Raw genomic sequence first — 20,367 nt, forward strand, 5'->3', positions numbered from 1 at the left:
ATAATAAAGGCGGCCTATCTACCCCACCCAAACCAACCTACTTCTCCCCACCAACCCTCTTAACTATTATTTTACTGTGCATGACACCAGACTGCGGAATTACTACTCTTGGGGACCCTATACATGTAGAAAAGGTAATTAAGTAGCTGGATGAGTTCGTAGCTTAAGATGTTTGTCTCACAGGTCCCTGAAGTGTGGCCGAAAGAAAAAGGTCATGGTGGTCTGGGAGTTGGATGGAGAAGAAAAAGGGAAATGAACGACTCCAAAGAGGACGTCACCGGTGAGTCACTGAATATAACAGCACTGTAATCTACATATATCTGACAGTACTTTGTATTGTGGCTTTTTAGCCATTTTTTGTAAAACATTTATTGGGGGGGGGGGGGGGGGGGGGCAAGGTAAACAATTTTTTTCAAAGGTTTCCTCTGTCTGATCAGCCAAAAACTTCTGTCCAGAGCTAACTTCTCTCCAGACGCTGACTGTCTTCATTCTAGTTGATCTAATGTGTAATGGGCACCATTAAGAAAACAAAGATTGCTTGTCCAAAGTTGCCGACTAGTCCGGCCTCTAACACCCTTCTATAACTTCTACTTGGTTCCATTGCCAGCAACACAACATTAACAAAAGTCACTCATTTGCGAGAACTTGCATCACAAGCTAAAAATAAACTGTAAAAGGCAAATAGGTCTGGGTGTTTGCTTAGCATTTACATTCTCCTATCAGTGTAAGGAACAGTCTTTTCAGCAGGCGTTTTCTGTACCATGTAAATAAGGAAGCCCTGGCCATGTGTTCTGTTACAGGATGCAGCGGCCATGCTCAGTGTTCCTGGGCCGGCAGAGTAAACAGTCGCTGATCAGACTCCTGAATCGATTCCAAGCTCTCCGTTTGTATAACAGACTCATCCAGAGCACACATAGTGTGGAGCTGTAAGCTGTAGAAGTCAGACTAAATGACTAAACTGACAACCACTACTGTAGACGGCAAGTAACTAAACACTCTAAGGGTATAAACACACACACACCGTATATGCAGCATATTTACTGCTGCGATCCGCAGCGAACACGCAGCAAATACGCAGCAGATTAGATCTAAATAACTGAACACAGCATCAAATCTGCACCATCAAATTTGCTGCAGATCTGCTGCGTATACGGTGTGTGTGTTTGTACCCTAAGGGTACAAATACACACACCGTATACGCAGAAAATACGCAGCAGATCTGCAGCAGATTTGATGGTGCAGATTTGATGCTGTGTTCAGTTATTTAGATCTAATCTGCTGCATATTTGTTGCGTATTTGCTGCATATCGCAGCAGTAAATATGCTGCATATACGGTGTGTATGTGTTTATACCCTTAGACTATATTCACACAGGCTGCAATCAATAACTTTTCATGTGACACGTCAGAAGTTATTAGCTTCAAGCTACAACCATAGTCCTCTAGAATGGCCAGAGCCTACGCTACCATACTAATAAAGCTGTATCAGTTCGGTAGGGTAGTGCTCTGTCTGTTTGGGAGGTCACTGAATAATAATGAATTATGACCCCATAAACAGATAAGTGTTCAGTCTGTAATATATGGCCGGCATAAGGACTGTGTTTCATGGAGAAAACACAGATGTGTGAAGGGGGCCTTAGCCTCACTACATAACAATAGGAAAAATCATCATGTTCGGACCACTCCTGCAAATCTACATCAGAAAGCAGATTTATGAGCTATACAAGATCTACAGAAACATGGGCCAACCACTATGGGCACTGTGTCCTATAAGAGGTTACTGAGAAAATGCAAAAAAACAGGACATAAAAAGAGAACGATTCCGGGACTTCTTGTATACTGAGCACATGCAAATCCTGACAGTAAATGCTGTAAATACATTGAGAATAACATTCAGTCAAAAATCCAGCAATCTAGACTCTGAAGCCCAGACGCATCAATAACACTGCGCCAAGGTTCTTATAGTGGCTTCTAGGTGCATCAGGACGCTAGGCAGAATACAATATCATCTTAATGAGATGAGGAGCGCAGCTCTGAATGTTAAACACACAATGTCCTGAACTGCAGTTTAACAAAAATGCAGCAATGTGATAGCAAGAAGCCCTTGTTGATCTAAAAGTGAGTACACAGCGTGCAGGTCAGTATTAGAACTTCACCAACAACAACACTACAGTAAAGAACACTAATATACTATACAATGTATACGGGCATCCTATAAGAAACACTTACCACCAACTCCGCAAACATAAGATCCAGTTCCTCGGCTGCAGGAATTGGCAATGCCGGCTCCATTGACTGCAGCGCAAAATTGCTGTCATTTCGTAACCGGTATGTGATCTCTGGATGCTCATTGCTCCGAAAACAGCAGAAGATGAAGGAGATTCCACGGTTACTCCTCTTCCTCGGAGCCATGGCTGGGAGTCTCAAGGGTCAATCCTTCCTAAGAAATCCTGAAAAAGAAAAACATAAGTCATTACTGTAAAAATTTTGCAATTAAGATACTTTTTACGCCTTGACCAAAAAGTGGACGTTGCTTCAAATACAATGCGCACCAACATTCTGGATTGATCAAACAGCATGAGTTACAATTTGATGAAGAAAGACGCATTGAGGGCATGTGCACACTGAGGAGAATAGGTGGAAATTTCAAGTGGAATCCCCGCCGGGGACTCCGCTCGGATTTCTGCCTGCCTCCGTCTCACTGTTAAGTATAGGGCGCCTTCACACTCAGTGGCTCTCCGCTTAAAGAATGGACATGTCAATTCTATCAGCAGAGAGTGAAGGCACCCAATACTTAACAATGAGACTCTGAGGACGGAAAATTCTGAGCAGAGTCCATGGTGGGATTCAGCTTGGGATTTCCACCAATTTTCCTCAGTGTGAATGCACCCTAACACTGTGTTAATGCAGGATGCCCTAGCTATGTGTTAGCTTCCCATCAAAAAGGCATACTCCTAATATACTCTTGTGCACCACTCACCTTAATAGCCTAAATGTAGCCTGCTAGTGACTACAATTAGGCCACCTCCCACACGTCAGTTTACATGTAGTCTGCTGTGCTGTCTAGTCCCTCTAAATAAACTTGTATCTGCAGGAAGTGGCTGAAATGTATATGACTGCATTCTGGCAACTAAAGCGCTGCAGTGTGGGAGGGCAACCTATTAATGCAGTGTGAGCCTAGCCTTAATACCACCACCAAGAATATCACATTACATGGACAATCAAGATTTAAGATCATGGTGGAGTCTAACCAAAGAATTTGTCAACTTTTGTAAGCAAATTGTTACAAGTTTGCATATAAATAAACCAAATATTCAAATTCAGCAAAAACAGAATTTAAACCGATAAACTGGGGGCTATAGACACAAACACACAGTCACTGTGTACAGCCAATAGTGATCACTGCAGAACATTTACATGTTAAGGAAAACATTGGAAAAGCCATTTACTGTAATTTAAGACAGATGGGAGATGAAGAGAGCAACCACGGAGCCAGGTGTACGTGAGAAGATGTCAGGTGGTACAGGTGTACAGACAGGTGTGACCTTCCTTCTCTAAACTGCTGCAGTCTTCATACAGGAAATATAGGCAAATTGTTAGAAGTCCGTTAAGCCGCATCACAAGGGAAAAAAAAGGAGAACTAAGCCGCATGCAAAAAAAAAAACAAAAAAAAAAAAACACAGAATAAAAAGATTCTTATTTCAGCTACTTATAGCAGACTGAAGCTAAAAAAAAAAAGGTGTATTCATGCATGGTTTATCAAGTTCGTTTTCTTTTCTTTATCTTTTTTTAATTCCCTTAGTTCTTCTCAAATTTGAGAGAGCCCTTGTTATTAAGTACCTTCCACCACCCACCCTCTTCAGATGGCAGAAAATGTAAATAGCCCTGCTGCTTCTGCTGCCGCTATTACCTGACCACTGGGAACTCCTCTGGTCATACGAACGGAGGATCATTGTACTGAGTGAATAGAGAGGCAGCGTATATGCTCAGCCACCAATTTATTTGCATCCAAACGTTACAGGGTTCAGTGCTTGGAAATGCTTAGAAGTTCCATAGAGAGTGAATGATTGGAACAGTGGCCAAGCATACGCATTGCTGTTTGATTCACTTAGGGGACAACTGACCGCTGTTCTTGGGTTAGCACTGTAGCCTTGCAGCGCTAGGGTTCTGGGTTCAAATTCCACCAAGGGCAACATCTGCAAAAATTTTTTAGGTTTGGGCATGTTTCCTCTGGGTACTCTGGTTTCCTCCCACACCCAATACATACAGATAGGTGAATTTAGAGCCCTTATGGGGACAGGGACTAAAATTGACAAACTGTGTAAAGTGCTGCAAATTCAGTTGGCGCTATACAAATAAAAGAATTTTTAGGGTATGTGCACGAGGAAAAGACGCTGAGGACTTACGGCGAATTCCGCTGCCCATCCCCGCGTGCTCCCTCTTCAATCTCCGCCTGTGCCATAGACTCCATTATATGGTGAGGCAGATTCCACCCAAAGAATGGACGACTGGTTCATTCTTTGGGCGGAATCTGCCTTACTATAGAATGGAGTCTATGGCACAGGCAGAGAGTGAAGCGGGAGCACGCGGGGATGAGCAGCGGAATCCATCACAAGTCCTCCGCGTGTGCACATACCCTCATACTTGAGAAAAATCGGTCATTTAGTCATTGGCTAGACTTACAAAATGCCACGGTATATATATAGTACATTTTCCTACCTTGGGAATGAAAAGATAGATCTATATACACCTAAAATAAAGCAGCTAGCAGTAATCAGATAAAAAGTTAATGGGCTCAAACTATTTCCATATCCTCCATGTAGGCGATAAAAGACAAACACAAGCTCGACTAATCCTCCGCGGGGGTCACAACTACCAAAATGGAAAGCTAATTTGCAGATTGGTCAGTAGTTACCTGTATGCAAATGGATATGAATCCAATAGACAAAGCTCATCTTAAACCCAGATGCGTTCTTCATGGCGAATTCTACAGCTTTTAGCATTTGTTTAATCATCCAGTATTACACGATGATAATTACTAAAGGATGCCGGATGTCGTTTTTTCCATTGTTAATGAAATGGGGACATCTTTATCTTGTTACTCTGAAAATTGGCTTCAAGGCATTTGTCTAACATGAATTACTGGCAAGACTAACAATTGAGATGACAGCCTAACACAGCGCAGCCGCAGCCCATTTAACCCTTCCCGTCAGTGTGAGTATACTCGTACATACACCGCCAATTAGGGAGTAGTTCTCTCTTCTACAAGTAATATGTACTCAAGAGGTGATATGCATTTGCAACCACATAGTCAAAGCAACTGGCTACTGTTAGCATCGATACTTGAGAACCTTAGTGAAGCTTCAATAATACGAAGCAGCAGCATCAGTGGGGCATAGGAGATTTGGTGCTGTCACTGGACCAATACGGCTATGTTAACACTTACATTGAGGTTTCTGTTTATAACAGACACCATCATGATGCATTGCTGAATCCACTGTACAGACCAATGAGGTCTACCAAACTCCACGGACTACCAATGGGGCCAATCTAACAGTTTCCATTCTTTTGGCAGGAAGAACATCTGACAAAAGACACCATGACGTTGATGTGAACACATACTAAGATGCAAAGCATCCGACTTGCAAACTGTGGTGATGGGGAAAGTGGGGTGAAAGTACACCAACATTTTTAGCCTACATTTTTCTTCTCCGCCAGTAAAAATGTGGTCTAAAGGAAGGAGGAGAACATAAAGTGAAAGTCTTAAAGTGAAAAGGTGCCAATGCTCAATTCCAGGCCTCCTTGAGATGAAGTGACTTTTAGTGAACATAACTATGGGGATCAGAAATAGGTCCATCAAATACAACATTTTCTTTGTCTTTAATGTAATGCAATGTTAGTCAAGTAAAGACCCCTGCAAAGGTGGGCACATTGCATCTAATTGTTTGAGCTAAGACCCTGCACATCAACGCAGATTTTACAGTGCGGATTTGATGCTGTGTTTATTCATTTAGTCAAATCTGCTGCAGATCCGCAGCAGAAAATCCACTGCGATACAGTACGTGTGAAGCTACCCTAAGAAAGGTTTACATCATGACTTTTGTTCAGTTGCACTTGCCTTGGTTTCTTATTCTGAATTGTGCTGATATGGCCCAATGGGGCAAATTGAACTGTCAAGTCTGTTAGGGACAGCCTCTTCATCAAGCAAACTTTGGAAGAAGCCAAAGCCTACAGAGCTTGGCAGGACCTACGCAGATCTGGGTAAACCCATGCTACACTGGCGCTAAACCCAGTGACCAAGATGGCGGCCATGTTTACTGCTCTTTATTTTAGTCTATTCAAAAGCTCTAATTAACTAGAGAGATATTTGGGAGTAAAAAAAAAAAAAGAGTTGGAATGTAAGGAATATTAGCACTTTAATTAATTTACATGATCAGGATTTTCATGGACTCTTACAATGCTAGTCTAGTGGGGGAAAAAAGGTTGCAAAACTCTGGGAACTTAACCTTATGGTAACAGATGACCAAATCAACATCACAAGCATAGATGGAAACTTATTTCAAGGTAGACAAAAAAGAAAAAAACTATTTGTGTGATACGATTTTAGGAGACATGGACTTCCTCTTCTGCGAGCCATAAACAGCCAGAGGCAATAGACGTTACTTTCTGTAATCAGCAAATGTCACATCTGATACAAATAAATCTAAAATAACCTATGAACTAAGAATAAATCCTTCTAGTAGAGACATATGGACGACTCTCAAAACATGGAACCACTTGATGTAAATTAAGCCCAATAGATACAAATTAGGCACCATGCAATTGGCTGTATTATGGCTCCGGTTTGTATTAAGATGCAGTCGGGCTCACATTGTAAGGGCCCTTGCACACTAAAGAAATCACGCGGATAACTTCCCACGGATTCAGTGCGTGCTCTCGCTTTATGTTCCACCGGTCCCATAGGCTCCATTCTATGGTTAGGGGGATTCAGTTGTCTGCCCAAAGTAACATGTCAATTCTTTGGGCAGATGGCTGAATCTGCCCGAGCACAGAATGAAGTCTATAGGACGGACGGAAAGTCAAGTGAGAGCACGCACGGAATCCGCAACAAGTTATCCGCGTGATTTCTGTAGTGTGCTAGGCCCTAATGCAGTGTTCCCCAAACTGTGGCTCTGCTGCTGCAAAACTACAATGCCAAAAGCTGGCTAGGCATGATGGGAGTTGTAGTTTTTGGAACAGCTGGAGAGCCGCAGGTCAAGGAACACTGCTGTAGTGCACTAGGCCTTCATTTCATAAAGGATTATGCATGCCCCATCAGATCCCATTTATACAGAACTATTCTCCCCTGAAAGCATTGGTTCTGGCAAGATTTTACTATGAATGGTGCTCAGCCTATACGGAAGCATATAGATTCTTTATACCTCTGTGCAGGGCCGGCGTCAGCACCCGGCTAAGTAGGGCAAATGCCGGGGCCCACAGCTCCTCTAGGGGCCCACTCCCGTTTGTTACTACATTTTTTTTGTTAGTAAAAAAGAATAAAAAGTGTAGTAACAAAGGGGACTGGGCCCCTAGAGGCCGCATGTGACAGTTAGGGGCCCGCCGATCCATACTGGGGCCCCCGAGCACCTGTCTTCCATCACAAATCTTCCCTACAGCCGAGTAGGAAAGAGGACCTTTGAGTCTGAAGGACCTTTGATGATGTCACGGGTCATGTGATCGGACACATGACCTGATAGAGGGCAGCAGGTAGGCTCTGCAAACTAAGTGTCCTGTATGTGCTGGTTCTTCTACTTGTTTTGTGTATAGAGGTCCTGCTCTAATATATCTATATCTATTACAGCAGGATATATAGATATATTACAGCAGGACCTCTATACACAAAACAACTAGATATCTGTATCTATCTATCTATCTATCTATCTCCCTATCTATCTATCTATCTATCTATCTATCTATCTATCTCCCTATCTCCTATCTATCATATGAACATGGTGAGACCTCTAGTTCTCCTATATTCAGGCCCTGCAGTGATATACAGTGTGTGCGTATATATATATATATATATATATATATATATATATATATATATATATATATATACACACACACACTGTATATCACTGCAGGGCCTGTATATAGGAGAACTAGAGGTCTCACCATGTTCATATTATAAATAAATAAATATAATATATATATATATATATATATATATATATATATATATATATATTTATTTATTTATAATATGAACATGGTGAGACCTCTAGTTCTCCTATATTCAGGCCCTGCAGTGATATACAGTGTGTGCGTATATATATATATATATATATATATATATATATATATATATATATATATATACACACACACACTGTATATCACTGCAGGGCCTGTATATAGGAGAACTAGAGGTCTCACCATGTTCATATTATAAATAAATAAATATATATATATATATATATATATATATATATATATATATATATATATATATATATATATATATATATATATATATAATGCTGGTGCTGCTAGTTCTCTAGTATACAGCTCCTGCTCTGTGTGTGTGTATGTATATACACACACACACACACAGAAGGAGCTGTATACTAGAGAACTAGCAGCACCAGCATGATATATATATATAATCCTGTGACTGGGTCTGACTCCTCCAGAGTCCTGACTACTGCAGAGATCAGGAGATACAGGAGGAGAAAGATATGCAGCAGCCGCATGTTTCTTCTGCTGCAAATCTTTCCTCGCCTGTCTCTCCATGATTTGCTCCTCAAAGGGGCCCGCCGAGGCTCTGTCGCCCAAGGGCCCACAAAAAGCTGGAGCCGGCCCTGCCTCTGTGCTAGATAGCCAATGCGGTTCTGTGCCATTGGCCATGGAGCCGGGAGCAAATTCAAAACAGCTGGAGAGAAGCAGGCTGGGGAACACTGTACTAGGGATTGTTAAGCTATAAAAAGGTAAGGTACACAAATTCCTAATATACCACATGACCAGTTACATAGTGGCAAGACCACATACGGTTTGCGGTGCAGTTTTTAGGCAGCACTATTTTTTAATGTGAAGCATGTTCCATTTAATATGTTTCCTCTGTGAAAACCACACAGCCAATAAATGCATCACAAAACCATGACCATTTGTGTGTGGTTTCGCCATGAGGCGCACCACTGCTGCAAGTGAACCCTTATGCTAAGGGTACAGGCCAGCAGCATAAAGAGACTTATCTGCTGTCGTGTAATCTATGCAGATTTTATGTACGGGAATTAGATACAGAAAATCCATGCAGCATAAGGTACGTTGATCATAGCCTGATAACTGCATAAACCTGCATACTTACACATCACTCTCGGCTGCTCTGCATGTATAGTGATGTCATCATTTGTTTTGGTAATGTAAGATAGGGGAACGCTTTATACGAAAACAATATGGATCCATTCTTGGGTTTAGAATACACTAGGTAAAACAATGCTGGGAGCGCAAAATTAAATGGACTCTTTAGGTCATGGGGGTTAAACTCACGGCCCCCTAGCTGTTTTTAAAACTACAATTCCCATCATGCATGGACAGGCCAAACCAAAGAATTAGCTGTCCAGGCATGATGGGAATTGAAGTTTTTAAAGTGTACCTGTCATTATAACTTTCAAAATCTAAATCAACAGTGGATGTGATATAAGGCAAGTTTGCAATTGACATTCATTATTTTTTTTTAGTTGTTGTGGAGAACACAGCCCATCCTATTTACTGACTCTTTTTTTTTATTCTCAAAGAGTCAGAAAACAGGAAGTCTTGTGTATCCCAGGCCATCTGAGCGCTCACAGAGAAGGCAGTCGTGTGATTGATGGACACATTGAGCTGTGACTCTGTACTGGCCGGAATTCTGGTCAGAAAATCTACCTTCAGGAGACTGGGCCTGGATTTCAGCTTTGTTTTACAGCATAACAACAAAAAATAATGACTGTATATTGCAAACTTGCTTTTTTTTCACATCTACTGTTGATTAAGATTTTGAAAATTATAACGCCACTTTAAAATTTTAAGTGACACTTTAAACAGCTGGAGGGCCGCAGTTTGACACCTGTGCTTTAGATGCGCCATGCCTTTTAAATGGGTTAACAATTAATGTTTTCAGCCAATAATCAACTATATTAAAATTCCTTTAAGAAAGGGTAATGCTATAAGATATGCACATAGAAGTGATCTAGTCACTATGTACAAAAATACTACAAACATACTATAAAGAGAGGTTCTCTCTTTATAGCTAGGCCTATACTATAGCTAGTCTACAGAAAAGACATTTTACTATCATTATAGAAAGTATTCTTTACTGTAAAAGCACTGACACTATAAAACACTGTACTTATTGCTGTGATAACTTATTCCTCAAAGTGTTTAAGATGGGCCTTGTACATGGAAGATATAAAAATCACATAGGCCAGAGATTTCAAGAGAAAGCCCCTGATTCATCGATTTATACTTAGTGACATGCTTGGTGGAGGGAACTTTTTCCACTAATAAGAAGTTATAAGCAGTGACTGTATAGTGTTCTGGTCTTCCTTGGGATCAAAAATTCAGGATAACAGGTCAAAGTTCTTTAGCCATCAAATGCGGAATGGCACAGGGAAAAGTGCCTTTAAAGAAGGGATGGGGAACCTTTGGCCTCCAGCTGTTGCAAAACTACAATTCTCATCATGCCTGGACAGCCAAAGCACAGCTTTGGCTGTCCAGGCATGATGGGAGTTGTAGTTTTGCAACAGCTGGAGAGCCAAAAGTTCCCCATTCTGCTTTAAGCGATGAGATCATCATCTTACACCTCCTTCAATGTCTCTTTAAATGCAAAATCTCATCATAGCAAACCTAACACCTATGTCTTAGAGCATTTGCATGTCAAAGTTAGGCAAGCAAGGCACTTGGGACTGTGTGCGTTCCAGCTGCTGGCGTCCCGTCTCCTGCGATGCTCCGTCAGTCAGAGCAGAGTTGTTCTGGAACAGCTGGAGACCTGAAGGTTGTCCGTCCCTGGTGTGGCTACAACACAATAAAGCTTCCACTAATCTACATGCTGCATTAGTCTGACATCAAACATCACTTTTGGCTGAACATCAGAGAGCAGCAGAGAAAAGGGAGAAACAGTAATGTAAGATATACTTATCTGTTATGGTTTTAATATAATACAGGATTACGTCCCAAGATCAAACAACGTTACATTGGCCAGAGCACCGAGCTATGACATTAGTCGAATTCTGAAAGAGAACACCCCCAATGAATTATTACACCCTAATCTCTAGGAGACAGGCTCTCATTTACATATATGCGCCTCAGAACATTTATCGCGCCATACTATAGACGCTAATGACCTTGCCGGTGTCTCGCTGGCGCTAATTACTTGGGTTGTCATTGGGGGTGCAGGCTGATGTGACCAGTCACAGTAAATGTCTGTTAGGGTGCGATCCATGGATCTCATCACACATTTTCTGCCTAATTATGCAAAAGGCAAAGCGAGAAACACGAACTGACAGGGCGATTTACTCATTCGTCAGGATACGGAAAATATGAAAGTCACGAGAAGGACCCAGCTGCTGCCACCTTGTGAACAGGGTTCGGCAGATCATTGACTTATTCTCACCAACTCCAAGAAAGTTAATATAAATGTCTGACGTACGATTCACTCGCTTCTCTCCATGGACGGTGCAAGGAGCCATGTAATATCAATGATTCTTATTAATATTTGTAGGGTGCAGAGCAGAAAATCCACAGCATTCAGGGTACTTTCAAACAAGACAGGTACGTAGTAAATCTTAGTAGTAGTAGTAGCGAATGTCATTTTATGGCAGATTTTACATGGCATTTGCAGCACACATTATCTGCATGTTCCTGAAAAGACATACGTTATCAATCCATAGACCCCCTTTACCCAAAAATGCTATTACAGTCTGGATCCAATAAAAAAAAACCCATAAAAACAAAATGCAGTATATACACTTTTTTTTTTTACAGCCATAGGCTCATCCCTAATAGATTACAATAAATGCAATTGTCTTAGGACTGTATTACACGGCCCAAAAATCACGCTATGATCGGAGCTCGCTTACAGAGCCCATACTCAGCTCGATTATTGAACAGCAAGGGCTGCATGGACATTGTTAGCCATGTCCATAGAGCCCTTGTTGAGGTGTAAAAATAGAAAATACTTACCTGTTCAGGCTCCCCCAAAGTTGTCCTGCTTTGTTCCTGTGTTCCCCTCTGACTGCAGCCACCTCAGAGACTTTTTATCTAGTCTCTGAAGCGACAGGCCACTCAGCCAATCACTGCTTGAGATAGGACAGTGCCGCTGCCAGTGATTGGCTGAGTGGCCTGTCACTTAGGAAATGGGCTCAGAAGTCCTGGAGGTGGCTGCAGTGAGTGCAGAACACCAGGGGAGCATGGACAGGTAAGTATAATGTTCATTTTTCTTCTTCTCCCTAGCATCCACCATCTTGTGCATCAGCCATTACACAAAGCGATGCTTGACTGATGATTTAAGCATGTTAAAAGACAACGATCAGCTGATTCTTTTTTCGGCTGACCTGACTTTCACTCTGTGACTGAATCCACTGTATTTTATGCCTTGTATTATGGCTATAACACTCAGACCCTCAGATCACCCTAATCCAAATGAGACAAGAATTAACAAAACATGAACCTCTATACATTATTTAACAGTAACATCCCAACCTACCATTATATCCTCTTGAGGAAAGACCTGAAAGTGATAGCATTAGGAATACCCAGTTTTCAACATAAGTATTGTAAGCATCTGGGGCTGCACTGTCCAAACGGTCTATTTTGTATTATTTTCTCATTATGTTCTTCATCTCTTCTTGACACTATTACTCTCTATACAAGCTAAGTGCTGTGTCTACAATTCTGCTTAAGTGCCCAGAGTTGAGGAGGACAAGCAGGCAGTGCCCATGTAAAAGTGCTGCTTGAATAATGGATTAATGCCCATGCATTATAGATCGCCATTTCCATCAAAGAAAGAGAGGAAGTTGGCAGACACTGCATAGGTAAGCAATAAATTCCATTTTATCCACCTATTAATTACAAATATTACTATAGTGATGCTAGCAAACAACAGCTAAAAAAACCTGCAGGACTGTGGAGTCTGCATTGTTGTACACACTTTCCCTTAAAAAGAACTTTCCCTTAGTAAAAGAACAAAACTTTTCTGCCGTTCCCAAACACTATGGAGTCCAATGCCCATTTAAAGCAAAATGGCTCATATTCCGGTCATAGGCGGGGGTGGTCATACTATACAAGCCATTCCCTACTAGAGATGGGGCCTCTGGAACTTTCTAGGACATCTCTTGACATCATGTGCCAGGGAAGAGGCCCATTTGATAGTCAGACAATTTTGGTGGGTTGGGTTGCCACACATCTAATGTGCATGGATAGCTTAAAAAGGGTAGTGTCAGACTACAGGTGGTCCGTCTGCTGGATCACATGAACGTCTATGGTGCTGTCAGAGCTGGACAACACTACAGACTTTGAGCCCCATTCCCCATATCAAGGTCCTAGCTGTCAGAACCCCCAAGATCGGACACTTATCCCTACTATGTAGATAGGGAATACACGTTTCAACTGAAAACACCCATTTAACATATTGGTTGTTAAAAGCTGTTTGGACATTTTAACACGTGGGGGTCGACTTGCTATTCTGTGCAGGATGAATATACAGTAACAGCATCTTAACAGTCCAGACAGCATATGTCTAGTAACAAGAGGAATAAACATTTCAGAATGCCCAAGTTTTATTTTACAAGGTTACAGGATACTGGCGGTGTCTGGTAGCTGCTTGTCTTCCCCTCTTTACCACTGAATAAGCATGCCATGGGCCATGGGCGCATGTTTAGGAGGAGGCCAGTGGCTAGGAGTGTTAGGTATATATTGGGAGTGACAAAGGAAGCAATACAAGCAGACCCTTGAAGAAATCCCAGTCCCCCATAGACATGAGATGGGATTTGTTACCCAACAGCCATTTCTCCTGGAGTCTCCATACACATGAACAATCTTATATGTCCTGCACTGGAAGTGTAGCCCTGACTATCTACCATGCAAGGAAGAGACGAACGGGAAAAGTATAGAGGTGTGTCAGCCTGAGGCATGATATACCACCTCTCAGACTCTTTGCAGTACTGAATAAACCTAATTTTCTACATTTCCATGAACACATCATCGACCTATGCCATAACTGCTAAATTATACTGGCAGAGGTTAATTCAGCTTGATGCCTACTGACAAAATCACTTTTTACCAAAAATGGGCACAATATCTAACGTTTTAGGCAAAGGACATCAAATTTAACAAATTTTTTTTTTAGAACTATTAGAATCATTTTCTTTCTAGTTGGTGGGGCTCAACCTGATTACTACCAAGAGTACCGCGGTAAGGGCGCATTCACACTAACTGTGCCACGATCCGGATGAGGATCGCAGCACAGGAGGGGGGCGTTTGATCTGTGCCGCGATCCACACTAGGACATATCCTATTTTTTCACAGTGCGGGTCGCGGCACAGATCATGTGAATGGCCACATTCACTTCAATGGGCCGTAAAATTGTCCGTGGTTGCGGATCCACGACCATGGACAATTTCACGGGACTTGTGAAAAAGGCCCAAGGACGACAAATGCAAAGAGGCTGCAGAAAATAGTGGAGTCTTGTGTTCCCTTAATTCTAATGGTCCTTTTACACGGAACGATTTATCGTTCGTTTTTGCACGATAACGATCGTATTCCAACGATAATCGTACGTGTAAACACAGTGAACGATCAAACGACGAGCGAGAAATCGTTCATTTTGATCTTTCAACATGTTCTCAAATTATCGTTGGTCGTTCGCAAAAAAATTCGCAGGTCGTTCCATGTAAGCATTCTTTCAACGATTTCACCTGTGTGAGATAGGCTTAAGCGTATCGTTCCGTCTAAACACTGATCGTTTTAAAAAAATCGTTCATTCAAAATCGTTAATTGTGCGAATTATCGCTCCGTGTAAAAGTACCATTAGGGTCCTATTCCACACGCCGAGGAGGGCTCAATCAACGATGTAAACGAGCGGTGATCTGCTAGATCGCTGCTCGTTTACTGGGCCTTTTCCACGGCCCCATGATCATTGAGCGAGGGCTGCAGGGACATAGTTACCGATGTCCTTGCAGCATCATACATTACGTGTCCAGGCTTTTTCTCCGCGCGGTCTTCATCCCCGGGTCCCGCGCGCTCTATCTTCAGAATGGCCAGTCAGCTGACAAGCCACACTCAGCCAATCACAGGCCGCGGCGGTCCCGGCCTGTGATTGGCTGAGCGCTCCGTCAGCTGACCGGCCATTATGAAGATAGGACCCGGGGATAAAGACAGAGCGGAGAAGAAGCTTGGAAAGGTAATGTATGATGCTGCTGTTTCTTCTAAAATCAGTCGCCCGCAGCGCACCGCTATTCAACCGTAGCGATGCGCGGTGGGGGAACGATGATTTTAGGTCTGGCCCTAAATGAACGATCAGCCGATGACACGATCATCGGCTGATCGTTCTCTCTATTTCACCGAACGATAATCGGTCCAAATGGGGCCGATCATCGTTACTGTGGAATAGGGCCCTTAGGACTGATCGGGGTCTTAGAGGTCAGGCTCCCACCAATCAGAGTGGAAATATGCCATCCCTTTCCCTTATTGATTCTGTTAGCTGGTTCTATCAATGAGAAAGTCCTGACAATTGACTGTGGGACAGTTGTATACAATAGGTCTGAAGCTTCCAATTCTCCATACTGCTAACTTGTGTCTCCAGCTATATTTCTAATAAGCATAGGTGAGTAAATTAGCTATTTTCTCTAGTTTCCATCTTCTGCATCTAGACAGGGTAAACAGATCCTCTATATATAGACTATAATGGTAATCCCTGGTGACCCAATTGTCGGGTCATTACATCTTGAGACCAGAAGTCACTTAAGTTCACATGTGACCACTTCAAGGAACAAAGATCTATTGCGTGAACATGAAAAAAAAAAAGATATCTTTATTGTCCCCAGATCACTCATTACAAGCGGACATCTGGCTGCCAACAGCTGAGGCCGAAGTCTATTAAGTGTAACATGGAAAAAGAAATTTCTCTGCAACAAGCAATTTGAGAGGAACAGACCTGGAAGGAACAAACTCAGTAAATATTAAACCAGATCAATACTGATCAATGACAGGAGACATCAGACCTAGGCCCGCAGGGATTGAGGGGATAGCTAAATAATTTAATAACCAATCATTTTTAATAAACTATTAATGTGAATATTAAAAGGGGCACAACCATAATGGAATCCCCTTCAGGATTAATTGTAATCTGCAATTTATATTGCCGAGATCGGACATCGATCTTCAAGTCTACAGCATCACCGGTCAACTCCAGGCACGTGATCTCTGTCCGAATAAGCATGAGATCACTAAAGGTGGCCATCCACATTAGACAGCAATAGGCTGATGGATGAACAATCACCTAATGAACAATCATTTTGCAGACAGTTGTACACATTACTCCATATCGACCATTATATAGACAAGTTATATAGACTGGTCTTAAGCAATCAGTTAAACTAGGCAATATGACGAACAATCTTTCCGAAAACGTTCTAAGAACATCTTTACTAGATTATGGTGAGTGGATCTTTCCTAAACAAAAGAGTTTTGGTTGCAGCTCACAACTTAAAAGTGACCAAAATGTTTTGATAACTGTAGGTTGGAAGAAAGTCATTTTGGCATGGCTAAACATTCATGTCTTCCCTATTGGTAAGGAATGCTAAGCTGCCATTAGAAAGCTCTGGCACCAGTTTATCCCTCTAAGAACAAAATGGTTGGCAGTAAAAATCAAGCAGCCAGGAGGCTGTCCTACATGTTAAAGCATCAGCCAATACCAGCAAACAGTTAGGCAGACTTTAGTATAAGGTATAAGGGCACCTTAAGCCACAGAAGACATCTTTCTTTACAATGAAAATGGTTTGCCAGCTAAAATGATCAGTCATCCAACAGACCAGTATTATGGTTAAGTACAACCCATTGGTTGTAGGGAGCAGTGATAAAGTTTGAGCCAAAGCCAGGAGCGGATCGAAAAAGAAGGAAACATATAAAGAAAAGATTGGCTATTTCTATTTCCGTTCACTTCGAGTTTTCAGAGTTTAACTCAAAAACTCTATTAAAAGCCACACAAACTGCATGTGTGATTCCAGCCTAAGACAGTCCACCATCATTTAAAGCGTAGTATTAAATAAAAAAAAAATCCAAGTAACACTGCACTACAAGCCTTAAAGCAAAACACTAATACTTTAAAGAAAAAAAAAAAAAAAGCTTGGCTTGCATTAAAAGGCTTTCTAATGGTCCTGAAACTCCTAGATCCATCAAAACTCATTACCAAAGCAAAGTGCTCAAGACCATTTGAAAATGGGACGGATCGATGGAAAGGTCATAAGAACCAATTAAAGAAATGGCTTTGTAGGCTGGAATTGTCCAGGATTGTAAAGTTGAAGACATGCAAATAAAAAACGAAAAGTGTATGCCAAACATCGCCCTGGTATTATATGTAAAAACATCAAATTTTCATATAAAATGGTGGCTCAATGGGCGCTGGTGGTGTTGGGCGTGCAGCAGAATCGCTGGCTCAGTTTTATTTGTTCTTCTGCTCCAATCACAAAGATGATGAATGGAAAAAACATCCCACGTAGCCTTAGATATGGCTTCAGAAACACATAAATATTTCATGTGTTAATACGGACACGGTTTTCCTAATTTCTGTGCACACTGTATGAATGGAAGCCTTTTTATCAGCTCTTCTCCCGACAAAATCATACACTCATCATTCAGATGTGTCATTCCCTGGAATCTCACAGCTAAACATTACTTTTAGTCTCTTAAATGAGTGGTAACACTTCCTCTGGACGCACCCATCCTGTTGCAGCAGGACAGGGCTAGGGCTTGTTTGCATGGATTTTACATGGCTATTTGAGGTCTGCTGAAAACCAACGTAATACAAAGACTCCTTTTTCCATGCCCGCATCATAGCCATGTGACCGCTCACATGATCATAGTAGGACATTGCACAAATATTCTTGGGATATTTTCTATACGTGCATAAAATATGTGTTGGAGAGTGGAACACAAATGTGCTCTCCATTAGAAATTCTCTGGAGATGACACATGGAAAGAGTAAATAATGGTGGTCATACCCCAATAACTAAGCTGCTCTAATTACTGGTTCCTTTATATTATTACCCCCATAATATACCAATATAGCGAGTAAAACTGCACCCCTACAAAAGCGCCATTCTGAGGAATAGTACATACACTACCGTTCAAAAGTTTGGGGTCACATTGAAATGTCCTTATTTTAAAAGGAAAAGCACTGTACTTTTCAATGAAGATAACTTTAAACTAGTCCTAACTTTAAACAAATACACTCTATATATTGCTAATGTGGTAAATGACTATTCAAGCTGCAAATGTCTGGTTTTTGGTGCAATATCTACATAGGTGTATAGAGGCCCATTTCCAGCAACTATCACTCCAGTGTTCTAATGGTACAATGTGTTTGCTCATTGGCTCAGAAGGCTAATTGATGATTAGAAAACACTTGTGCAATCATGTTCACACATATGAAAACAGCCTAGCTCGTTACAGAAGCTACAAAACTGACCTTCCTTTGAGCAGATTGTGTTTCTGGAGCATCCCATTTGTGGGGTCAATTAAACGCTCAAAATGGCCAGAAAAAGATAACCTTCATCTGAAACTCGACAGTCTATTCTTGTTCTTAGAAATGAAGGCTATTCCATGCGAGAAATTGCTAAGAAATTGAAGATTTCCTACAACGGTGTGTACTACTCCCTTCAGAGGACAGCACAAACAGGCTCTAACCAGAGTAGAAAAAGAAGTGGGAGGCCGCGTTGCACAACTAAGCAAGAAGATAAGCATATTAGAGTCTCAAATTTGAGAAACAGACGCCTCACAGGTCCCCAACTGGCATCTTCATTAAATAGTACCCGCAAAACATCAGTGTCAACATCTACAGTGAAGAGGCGGCTGCGGGATTTTGGGCTTCAGGGCAGAGTGGCAAAGAAAAAGCCATATCTGAGACTGGCCAATAAAACAAAAAGATTAAGTTGGGCAAAAGAACACAGACATTGGACAGAGGAAGACTGGAAAAAAGGGTTGTGGACGGATGAATCCAAGTTTGAGGTGTTTGGATCACAAAGAAGAATGTTTGTGAGACGCAGAACAAATGAAAAGATGCTGGAAGAATGCCTGACGCCATCTGTTAAGCATGGTGGAGGTAATGTGATGGTCTGGGGTTGCTTTGGTGCTGGTAAGGTGAGAGATTTGTACAGGGTAAAAGGGATTCTGAATAAGGAAGGCTATCACTCAATTTTGCAACGCCATGCCATACCCAGTGGACAGCGCTTGATTGGAGCCAATTTCCTCCTACAACAGGACAATGACCCTAAACACACCTCCAAATTGTGCAAGAACTATTTACAGCAGAAGCAGGCAGCTGGTATTCTATCATAGGTAATGGAGTGGCCAGCGCAGTCACCAGATCTGAACGCCATTGAGCTGTTGTGGGAGCAGCTTGACCGTATGGTACGCCAGAAGTGCCCATCCAACCAATCCAACTTGTGGGAGCTGCTTCTAGAAGCGTGGGGTGCAATTTCTCCAGCTTACCTCAACAGATTAATAGCTAGAATGCCAAAGGTGTGCAATGCTGTAATTGCTGCAAAAGGTGGATTCTTTGACGAAAGCAAAGTGTGATGTAAAAACAATGTTATTTCAAATACAAATCATTATTTCTAACCTTGTCAATGTCTTGACTCTGTTTTCTATTCATTTCACAACGTATGGTGGTGAAGTAGTGTGACTTTTCATGGAAAACACTAAATTGTTTGGGTGACCCTAAACTTTTGAACTGTAGTGTACAATATTCTAGGAACTCTTGTTGTCAGTCAGGAGAGCTGGGAAGTGTATGAGGCCAATAACATACCTACCAGCTTATTAACCAAGTGTTTCACTGGGTAATTAACTTAGGTCCCCCAATTGCAAGTCATATTGGAGACATTAACTGGATGTAGTTATGTTCACTAGCGTAATCTTGATCTTACAAATGCCCCAATGTAAAAGAGTAAATATAGGGCACACCATAGACCTTGATGATGTCATGATGATGACAGAAGGTTTAAATATTTTGTTGGTATTTCCACAGGCAATGTGACTTGATACAAGACCTTTTCCAATACTTCAAGGGATGTTACCCACTCCCTTATTCTTTGACAGCTTCCTCACCTGGGGATTATGGGAAGAGAAAGACACTCAC

At 41.7% G+C, this 20,367-nt stretch overlaps 1 protein-coding gene across 3 annotated transcripts in view; it reads right to left on the bottom strand.

Moving 5' to 3' along the window:
- DAAM1 (dishevelled associated activator of morphogenesis 1) overlaps positions 1 to 20,367 on the bottom strand; it is a 161,620-nt gene that overhangs the window by 72,668 nt on the left and 68,585 nt on the right. For all 3 annotated transcript variants that reach the window (XM_069951141.1, XM_069951138.1, XM_069951139.1), the window contains one exon: positions 2,229 to 2,449. In XM_069951141.1, coding sequence (XP_069807242.1) covers positions 2,229 to 2,411 — 183 coding nt within the window. In that variant the 5' untranslated portion in view covers positions 2,412 to 2,449. The remainder of the gene's footprint in view (positions 1 to 2,228; positions 2,450 to 20,367) is intronic.

The sequence above is a fragment of the Dendropsophus ebraccatus genome, chromosome 13, assembly GCF_027789765.1.
Source record: "Dendropsophus ebraccatus isolate aDenEbr1 chromosome 13, aDenEbr1.pat, whole genome shotgun sequence".
Lineage (NCBI taxonomy): Eukaryota > Metazoa > Chordata > Amphibia > Anura > Hylidae > Dendropsophus > Dendropsophus ebraccatus.